The following is an 11,844-nucleotide window of genomic DNA, read 5'->3' on the forward strand; positions in this document are numbered from 1 at the left end:
GTAAAGCCATTATATGGTGACATCGTTGGTGCGCTTACATGACACTATGATGATGATGAGGTGTAAAGCCATTATATCGTGACATCGTTGGTGCACTTACATTGCACTATGATGATGAGGTGTAAAGCCATTATTATATGGTGACATCGTTGGTGCACTTACATGGCACTATGATGATGATGATGATGTGTAAAGCCATTATTATATGGTGACATCGTTGGTGCGCTTACATGGCACTATGATGATGATGATGAGGTGTAAAGCCATTATTATATGGTGACATTGTTGGTGCGCTTACATGGCACTATGATGAGGATGATGAGGTGTAAAGCCATTATTATATGGTGACATTGTTGGTGCGCTTACATGGCACTATGATGATGATGATGATGATGAGGTGTTAAGCCATTATTACATGGTGACATCGTTGGTGCGCTTACATGACACTATGATGATGATGAGGTGTAAAGCCATTATTATATGGTGACATCATCATTGCGCTTACATGGCACTATGAGGATGATGATGAGGTCTAAAGCTATTATTATATGGTGACATCGTTGGTGCGATTACATGGCACTATGATGATGATGATGAGGTCTAAAGCCATTATTATATGGTAACATCGTTGGTGCACTTACATGACACTATGATGATGATGTGTAAAGCCATTATTATATGGTAACATCGTTGGTGCGCTTACATGGCACTATGATGATGATGATAAGGTGTAAAGCCATTATTATATTGTAACATCGTTGGTGCGCTTACATGGCACTATGATGATGATGAGGTGTAAAGCCATTGTTATATGGTGACATCGTTGGAGCACTTACATGGCACTATGATGATGATGAGGTGTAAAGCCATTATTATATGGTAACATCGTTGGTGCACTTACATGGCACTATGATGATGTTGAGGGGTAAAGGCATTATTATATGGTGACATCATCATTGCGCTTACATGGCACTATGATGATGATGATGTGTAAAGCCATTATTATATGGTGACATCGTTGGTGCGCTTACATTGCACTATGATGATGAGGTGTAAAGCCATTACTATATGGTGACATCGTTGGTGCGCTTACATGGCACTATGATGATGAGGTGTAAAGCCATTATTATATGGTGACATCGTTGGTGCACTTACATGGCACTATGATGATGATGAGGAGGAGGTGTAAAGCCATTATTATATGGTGACATCGTTGGTGCACTTACATGGCACTATGATGATGATGATGAGGTGTAAAGCCATTATTATATGGTGACATCGTTGGTGCACTTACATGGCACTATGATGATGATGTTTGCCATTATTATATGGTGACATCGTTGGTGCGCTTACATGACACTATGATGATGATGAGGTGTAAAGCCATTATTATATGGTGACATCGTTGGTGCACTTACATGGCACTATGATGATGAGGTGTAAAGCCATTATTACATGGTGACATCGTTGGTGCACTTACATGGCACTATGATGATGATGATGAGGTGTAAAGCCATTATTATATGGTGACATCGTTGGTGTGCTTACATGGCACTATGATGATGATGAGATGTAAAGCCATTATATGGTGACATCGTTGGTGCGCTTACATGGCACTATGATGATGTGTGAAGCGATTATTGTACACTGACATCATCATTGCGCTTACATGACACTATGATGATGATGAGGTGTAAAGCCATTATTATATGGTGACATCGTTGGTGCACTTACATGGCACTATGATGATGATGAGGTGTAAAGCCACTATTATATGGTGACATCGTTGGTGCGCTTACATGGCACGATGATGATGTGTGAAGCGATTATTGTACGCTGACATCATCATTGCGCTTACATGGCACTAAGATGATGCGGTGTAAAGCCATTATTATATGGTGACATCGTTGGTGCACTTACATGGCACTATGATGATGATGAGGTGTAAAGCCATTATTATATGGTGACATCGTTGGTGCACTTACATGGCACTATGATGATGATGATGAGGTGTAAAGCCATTTTTATATGGTGACATCGTTGGTGCGTTTATATGACACGATGATGATGAGGTGTAAAGCCATTATTATATGGTGACATCGTTGGTGCACTTACATGGCACTATGATGATGATGTTTGCCATTATTATATGGTGACATCGTTGGTGCGCTTACATGACACTATGATGATGATGAGGTGTAAAGCCATTATATCGTGACATCGTTGGTGCACTTAAATTGCACTATGATGAGGTGTAAAGCCATTATTATATGGTGACATCGTTGGTGCACTTACATGGCACTATGATGATGAGGTGTAAAGCCATTATTATATGGTGACATCGTTGGTGCACTTACATGGCACTATGATGATGATGATGAGGTGTAAAGCCATTATTATATGGTCACATCGTTGGTGCGCTTACATGGCACTATGATGATGATGAGATGTAAAGCCATTATATGGTGACATCGTTGGTGCGCTTACATTGCACTATGATGATGAAGAGGTGTAAAGCCATTGTTATATGGTGACATCGTTGGTGCACTTACATGGCACTATGATGATGAGGTGTAAAGCCATTATTATATGGTGACATCGTTGGTGCGCTTACATTGCACTATGATGATGTTGAGGGGTAAAGGCATTATTATATGGTGACATCATCATTGCGCTTACATGGCACTATGATGATGATGATGTGTAAAGCCATTATTATATGGTGACATCGTTGGTGCGCTTACATTGCATTATGATGATGAGGTGTAAAGCCATTACTATATGGTGACATCGTTGGTGCGCTTACATGGCACTATGATGATGAGGTGTAAAGCCATTATTATATGGTGACATCGTTGGTGCACTTACATGGCACTATGATGATGATGAGGAGGAGGTGTAAAGCCATTATTATATGGTGACATCGTTGGTGCGCTTACATTGCACTATGATGATGATGATGAGGTGTAAAGCCATTATTATATGGTGACATCGTTGGTGCACTTACATGGCACTATGATGATGATGATGATGAGGTGTAAAGCCATTATTATATGGTGACATCGTTGGTGCACTTACATGGCACTATGATGATGTTTGCCATTATTATATGGTGACATCGTTGGTGCGCTTACATGACACTATGATGATGATGAGGTGTAAAGCCATTATTATATGGTGACATCGTTGGTGCATTTACATGGCACTACGATGATGAGGTGTAAAGCCATTATTATATGGTGACATCGTTGGTGCACTTACATGGCACTATGATGATGATGTGTAAAGCCATTATTATATGGTGACATCGTTGGTGTGCTTACATGGCACTATGATGATGATGAGATGTAAAGCCATTATATGGTGACATCGTTGGTGCGCTTACATGGCACTATGATGTGTGAAGCGATTATTGTACACTGACATCATCATTGCGCTTACATGACACTATGATGATGAGGTGTAAAGCCATTATTATATGGTGACATCGTTGGTGCACTTACATGGCACTATGATGATGAGGTGTAAAGCCACTATTATATGGTGACATCGTTGGTGCGCTTACATGGCACGATGATGTGTGAAGCGATTATTGTACGCTGACATCATCATTGCGCTTACATGGCACTAAGATGATGCGGTGTAAAGCCATTATTATATGGTGACATCGTTGGTGCGCTTACATGACACGATGATGATGCGGTGTAAAGCCATTATTATATGGTGACATCGTTGGTGCACTTACATGGCACTATGATGATGATGATGAGGTGTAAAGCCATTATTATATGGTGACATCGTTGGTGCGCTTACATGACACGATGATGATGATGAGGTGTAAAGCCATTATTATATGGTGACATCGTTGGTGCACTTACATGGCACTATGATGATGATGTTTGCCATTATTATATGGTGACATCGTTGGTGCGCTTACATGACACTATGATGATGATGAGGTGTAAAGCCATTATATGGTGACATCGTTGGTGCACTTACATTGCACTATGATGATGAGGTGTAAAGCCATTATTATATGGTGACATCGTTGGTGCACTTACATGGCACTATGATGATGAGGTGTAAAGCCATTATTATATGGTGACATTGTTGGTGCACTTACATGGCACTATGATGATGATGATGAGGTGTAAAGCCATTATTATATGGTGACATCGTTGGTGCTCTTACATGGCACTATGATGATGATGATGAGATGTAAAGCCATTATATGGTGACATCGTTGGTGCGCTTACATTGCACTATGATGATGATGAGGTGTAAAGCCATTGTTATATGGTGACATCGTTGGTGCACTTAGGCCTGTTTCACACTTGCTTTTTTTTGCAGCGCGTTTTTCCCGCAAAAAAACGCATTGAAAAACGCATACAACTGCTGCGTTTTTTTCAAGCATTTTTATGAGCATGCATGAAAAAAACGCAGCGTTTTTATGCGTTTGTGTGCGTTTTTACCGCGTTTGCGGTTTTTTCCAACATTAGGTGGCCCCTCACACTAACCCAAACCATATCTTTACTAACCCTAACCCTGACCATAACCCTGACCCTAACCCTTAACCAAACCATACTTAACCCTAACCCTGACCCTAACCCTGACCCTAACCCTTAACCAAACCATACTTAACCCTAACCCTGACCCTAACCCTGACCCTTAACTAAACCATACTTAACCCTAACCCTGACCCTAACCCTTAACCAAACCATACTTAACCCTAACCCTGACCCTAACCCTAACCCTAACCCTTAACCAAACCATACTTAACCCTAACCCTGACCCTAACCCTGACCCTAACCATACTTAACCCTAACCCTAACCCTTAACCAAACCATACTTAACCCTAACCCTGACCCTAACCCTTAACCAAACCATACTTAACCCTAACCCTGACCCTAACCCTGACCCTAACCCTTAACCAAACCATACTTAACCCTAACCCTGACCCTAACCCTGACCCTAACCCTTAACCAAACCATACTTAACCCTAACCCTGACCCTAACCCTGACCCTAACCCTTAACCAAACCATACTTAACCCTAACCCTGACCCTAACCCTTAATCAAACCATACTTAACCCTAACCCTGACCCTAACCCTGACCCTAACCCTTAACCAAACCATACTTAACCCTAACCCTGACCCTAACCCTAAACCAAACCATACTTAACCCTAACCCTGACCCTAACCCTTAACCAAACCATACTTAACCATAACCCTGACCCTAACCCTGACCCTAACCCTGACCCTTAACCAAACCATACTTAACCCTAACCCTGACCCTAACCCTAACCCTGACCCTAACCCTTAACCAAACCATACTTAACCCTAACCCTGACCCTAACCCTGACCCTAACCCTAAACCCCTTAACTAACCCTAACTCTAACCCAAACCCCTAAATTCCATGGTTAACAAAAAAAAAACGCATGTGCAAAAAAACGCATACATAAGCATGCCAATGCGCACATATGCGCACCCATAGACTTATATTGGGTGTCTTGCTGTAAAAAAAACGCATTGCGCGCGCATGCGTTTTTTTGAGGCAAATCGGACGCACAAAAAATGCAACAAGTTGCATTTTGTGCGCCCGAGCGCATACCGCAAAAAAACGCATGCGCGGTAAAACGCGTACAAACGCATGTGTATGCGCACATAAGCGCATCCCATGCAAAGTATAGGAAAAAAAAACGCATGCGCTATTTAGCGCTAAATTACCGCGAAAAAAAACGCAAATGTGAAACCAGCCTTACATGGCACTATGATGATGTGTAAAGCCATTATTATATGGTGACATCGTTGGTGCGCTTACATTGCACTATGATGATGATGAGGTGTAAAGCCATTATTATATGGTGACATCATTGGTGCACTTACCTGGCACTATGATGATGATGTTTGCCATTATTATATGGTGACATCGTTGGTGCGCTTTCATGACACTATGATGATGATGATGATGAGGTGTAAAGCCATTATTATATGGCGACATCGTTGGTGCACTTACATTGCACTATGATGATGATGAGGTGTAAAGCCATTATTATATGGTGACATCGTTGGTGCACTTACATGGCACTATGATGATGAGGTGTAAAGCCATTATTATATGGTGACATCGTTGGTGCACTTACATGGCACTATGATGATGATGAGGTGTAAAGCCATTATTATATGGTGACATCGTTGGTGCGCTTACATGGCACTATGATGATGATGAGGTGTAAAGCCATTATTATATGGTGACATCGTTGGTGCGCTTACATGGCACTATGATGAGGATGATGAGGTGTAAAGCCATTATTATATGGTGACATTGTTGGTGCGCTTACATGGCACTATGATGATGATGATGATGAGGTGTTAAGCCATTATTATATGGTGACATCGTTGGTGCGCTTACATGACACTATGATGATGAGGTGTAAAGCCATTATTATATTGTAACATCGTTGGTGCGCTTACATGGCACTATGATGATGATGAGGTGTAAAGCCATTATTATATGGTGACATCATCATTGCGCTTACATGGCACTATGAGGATGATGATGAGGTCTAAAGCTATTATTATATGGTGACATCGTTGGTGCGATTACATGGCACTATGATGATGATGATGAGGTGTAAAGCCATTATTATATGGTAACATCGTTGGTGCACTTACATGACACTATGATGATGATGTGTAAAGCCATTATTATATGGTAACATCGTTGGTGCACTTACATGACACTATGATGATGATGTGTAAAGCCATTATTATATGGTAACATCGTTGGTGCGCTTACATGGCACTATGATGATGATAAGGTGTAAAGCCATTATTATATTGTAACATCGTTGGTGCGCTTACATGGCACTATGATGATGATGAGGTGTAAAGCCATTGTTATATGGTGACATCGTTGGTGCACTTACATGGCACTATGATGATGAGGTGTAAAGCCATTATTATATGGTAACATCGTTGGTGCACTTACATGGCACTATGATGATGTTGAGGGGTAAAGGCATTATTATATGGTGACATCATCATTGCGCTTACATGGCACTATGATGATGATGTGTAAAGCCATTATTATATGGTGACATCGTTGGTGCGCTTACATGGCACTATGATGATGAGGTGTAAAGCCATTATTATATGGTGACATCGTTGGTGCACTTACATGGCACTATGATGATGATGAGGAGGAGGTGTAAAGCCATTATTATATGGTGACATCGTTGGTGCGCTTACATTGCACTATGATGATGATGATGATGATGAGGTGTAAAGCCATTATTATATGGTGACATCGTTGGTGCACTTACATGGCACTATGATGATGATGATGAGGTGTAAAGCCATTATTATATGGTGACATCGTTGGTGCACTTACATGGCACTATGATGATGATGTTTGCCATTATTATATGGTGACATCGTTGGTGCGCTTACATGACACTATGATGATGATGATGAGGTGTAAAGCCATTATTATATGGTGACATCGTTGGTGCACTTACATGGCACTATGATGATGATGATGAGGTGTAAAGCCATTATTATATGGTGACATCGTTGGTGCACTTACATGGCACTATGATGATGATGATGAGGTGTAAAGCCATTATTATATGGTGACATCGTTGGTGCACTTACATGGCACTATGATGATGATGATGAGGTGTAAAGCCATTATTATATGGTGACATCGTTGGTGCACTTACATGGCACTATGATGATGATGATGAGGTGTAAAGCCATTATTATATGGTGACATCGTTGGTGCGCTTACATGGCACTATGATGATGTGTGAAGCGATTATTGTACACTGACATCATCATTGCGCTTACATGACACTATGATGATGATGAGGTGTAAAGCCATTATTATATGGTGACATCGTTGGTGCACTTACATGGCACTATGATGATGATGATGAGATGTAAAGCCATTATATGGTGACATCGTTGGTGCGCTTACATGGCACTATGATGATGTGTGAAGCGATTATTGTACACTGACATCATCATTGCGCTTACATGACACTATGATGATGATGAGGTGTAAAGCCATTATTATATGGTGACATCGTTGGTGCACTTACATGGCACTATGATGATGATGAGGTGTAAAGCCACTATTATATGGTGACATCGTTGGTGCGCTTACATGGCACGATGATGATGTGTGAAGCGATTATTGTACGCTGACATCATCATTGCGCTTACATGGCACTAAGATGATGCGGTGTAAAGCCATTATTATAAGGTGACATCGTTGGTGCACTTACATGGCACTATGATGATGATGTGTAAAGCCATTATTATATGGTGACATCGTTGGTGCGCTTACATGACACGATGATGATGATGATGAGGTGTAAAGCCATTATTATATGGTGACATCGTTGGTGCACTTACATGGCACTATGATGATGATGTTTGCCATTATTATATGGTGACATCGTGGTGCGCTTACATGACACTATGATGATGATGAGGTGTAAAACCATTATATGGTGACATCGTTGGTGCACTTACATTGCACTATGATGATGAGGTGTAAAGCCATTATTATATGGTGACATCGTTGGTGCGCTTACATGGCACTATGATGATGATGAGATGTAAAGCCATTATATGGTGACATCGTTGGTGCGCTTACATGGCACTATGATGATGTGTGAAGCGATTATTGTACGCTGACATCATCATTGCGCTTACATGACACTATGATGATGATGAGGTGTAAAGCCATTATTATATGGTGACATCGTTGGTGCACTTACATTGCACTATGATGATGAGGTGTAAAGCCATTATTATATGGTGACATCGTTGGTGCGCTTACATGGCACTATGATGATGATGAGATGTAAAGCCATTACATGGCACTATGATGATGTGTGAAGCGATTATTGTACGCTGACATCATCATTGCGCTTACATGACACTATGATGATGATGAGGTGTAAAGCCATTATTATATGGTGACATCGTTGGTGCACTTACATGGCACTATGATGATGATGAGGTGTAAAGCCATTATTATATGGTGACATCGTTGGTGCTCTTACATGGCACTATGATGATGATGAGATGTAAAGCCATTATATGGTGACATCGTTGGTGCGCTTACATGGCACTATGATGATGTGTGAAGCGATTATTGTACGCTGACATCATCATTGCGCTTACATGACACTATGATGATGATGAGGTGTAAAGCCATTATTATATGGTGACATCGTTGGTGCACTTGGCACTATGATGATGATGGTGTAAAGCCATTATTATATGGTGACATCGTTGGTGCACTTACATGGCACTATGATGATGATGATGATGTGTAAAGCCATTACTATATGGTGACATCGTTGGTGCGCTTACATGACACTATGATGATGATGGTGTAAAGCCATTATTATATGGTGACATCGTTGGTGCGCTTACATGGCACTATGATGATGATGATGAGGTGTAAAGCCATTATTATATGGTGACATCGTTGGTGCGCTTACATGGCACTATGATGATGATGATGAGGTGTAAAGCCATTATTATATGGTGACATCGTTGGTGCGCTTACATGACACTATGATGAAGATGATGAGGTGTAAAGCCATTGTTATATGGTGACATCGTTGGTGCGCTTACATGGCACTATGATGATGATGAGATGTAAAGCCATTATATGGTGACATCGTTGGTGCGCTTACATGGCACTATGATGATGTGTGAAGCGATTATTGTACGCTGACATCATCATTGCGCTTACATGACACTATGATGATGATGAGGTGTAAAGCCATTATTATATGGTGACATCGTTGGTGCACTTACATGGCACTATGATGATGATGAGGTGTAAAGCCATTATTATATGGTGACATCGTTGGTGCTCTTACATGGCACTATGATGATGATGAGATGTAAAGCCATTATATGGTGACATCGTTGGTGCGCTTACATGGCACTATGATGATGTGTGAAGCGATTATTGTACGCTGACATCATCATTGCGCTTACATGACACTATGATGATGATGAGGTGTAAAGCCATTATTATATGGTGACATCGTTGGTGCACTTGGCACTATGATGATGATGGTGTAAAGCCATTATTATATGGTGACATCGTTGGTGCACTTACATGGCACTATGATGATGATGATGATGTGTAAAGCCATTACTATATGGTGACATCGTTGGTGCGCTTACATGACACTATGATGATGATGGTGTAAAGCCATTATTATATGGTGACATCGTTGGTGCGCTTACATGGCACTATGATGATGAGGTGTAAAGCCATTACTATATGGTGACATCGTTGGTGCGCTTACATGGCACTATGATGATGATGATGAGGTGTAAAGCCATTATTATATGGTGACATCGTTGGTGCGCTTACATGACACTATGATGAAGATGAGGTGTAAAGCTATTATTATATGGTGACATTCTTGGTGCGCTTACATGGCACGATGATGATGACGTGTGCAGTCATTATTGTGCGCTAACATCGTTGGTGCGCTTACACGGCACTATGAGGATGATGATGGGTGCCAGTCAAGCTACCAGTAGAGCCTGTGCTGTAACTCTAGGTGGGCACTGACTCTCCCATCCTGGCATACACTCCACCCTGACCAACCTCTGCGAGTGATGAGCCAGCTTCAGGTACCACAGGGCATGCCCCAGCCGCTGGCGGCCCAGTATGTGGGAACCCCGGTGACCGGACTTGGATCCTCCAGCCGCTCCCACGCTCAATTTCTCAAAGAAAGCGGCCAGGAACCCGAGCGGCTCCTCTGGCCTGGCCTCCAGCAGCTTCAGCACGGCCGCCCGCAGCATGTCACGTACTCCGGCCTGAGCCAGGAAATCCGCCTCGCTGGTGGGCCGAGACCGCGGCACCGGGGAGCCTGCTACACCGCGTCTCTTGTCCGCCATGTTTCCAGTGAGTGTGAGAAGCCGGCCAGACGCCATCTCATGTTAGGGCAGCGCTATAGCACACGTCCCTAGAAGACAGCTGGGCGGCCATACTTAGTGATGGCATCATTGGTCGCTGTGACAACCACCGACGCCGCTAATCTTATCCGTGACTGTCACCTTCTCCTACTGAGGTTTTTCTCCTTTTTCTGAGAGCCATAACTTTTTCCCAAAAAAATATATAGTTCTTTTTCACTGTCACGTTTTTCTGAGACTCGCAACATTCACATTTTTTTGGTGATGCAGCTTTGACAGGACTTGTTTTGTGTGGTGATTATTTGGATCACTTTTTATCTCAATTTTTGTGGGATGTGCAGTCCAAGAAAACAAGAATTCTGGCATTTAGATATTTCACAGTTTACAGTGGTACAGTATAGGATAATTAGTTGCGGATTTTCTCAGATCAGGCTTATATGCTTCTACGGATCCTAGCAATTCTGAGAATGTTTTTGCGTGACATATTGGGCTTCATGTTAGTGGTAAATTTAGGTCGATAATTTTTGTATTTATTTATGAAAAAATCGGAAATTTGGCAAAAATTTTGAAAATGTTGCAATTTTCAAATTTTGAATTTTTATTCTGTTAAACCAGAGAGTTATGTGACACAAAATAGTTACTAAATAACATTTCCCACATGTCTACTTTACATCAGCACAATTTTTGGGGAAAATTTTTTTTTTAGGAAGTTATAAGTGTTCAATGTTTATCAGCAATTTCTAATTTTTCCAGCAAAGTTTACAAACCCTTTTTTTTTTAGGGACCACCTCACATTTGAAGTCACTTTGAGGGGTCTACATGACAGAAAACATCCACAAGTGACACCATTCCAAAAACTGCACCCCTCAAGGTACTCAAAAC

The 11,844-nt window shown here is 41.5% G+C and overlaps 1 protein-coding gene across 1 annotated transcript in view; it reads right to left on the reverse strand.

Annotated features, from left to right (window-relative positions):
* The window catches only part of TPGS1 (tubulin polyglutamylase complex subunit 1), a 35,769-nt gene extending 24,745 nt beyond the window's left edge, over window positions 1-11,024 (reverse strand). Inside the window, exon 1 of the mRNA XM_073586293.1 lies at window positions 10,655-11,024. Coding sequence (XP_073442394.1) covers window positions 10,655-10,983 — 329 coding nt within the window. The 5' untranslated portion in view covers window positions 10,984-11,024. The remainder of the gene's footprint in view (window positions 1-10,654) is intronic.
* Window positions 11,025-11,844: the final 820 nt, after the last annotated feature.

Source organism: Dendrobates tinctorius, unplaced genomic scaffold (genome assembly GCF_039654945.1).
Source record: "Dendrobates tinctorius isolate UK_male_01 unplaced genomic scaffold, ASM3965494v1 ptg000092l, whole genome shotgun sequence".
In the NCBI taxonomy this organism is placed as follows: Eukaryota; Metazoa; Chordata; class Amphibia; order Anura; family Dendrobatidae; genus Dendrobates; species Dendrobates tinctorius.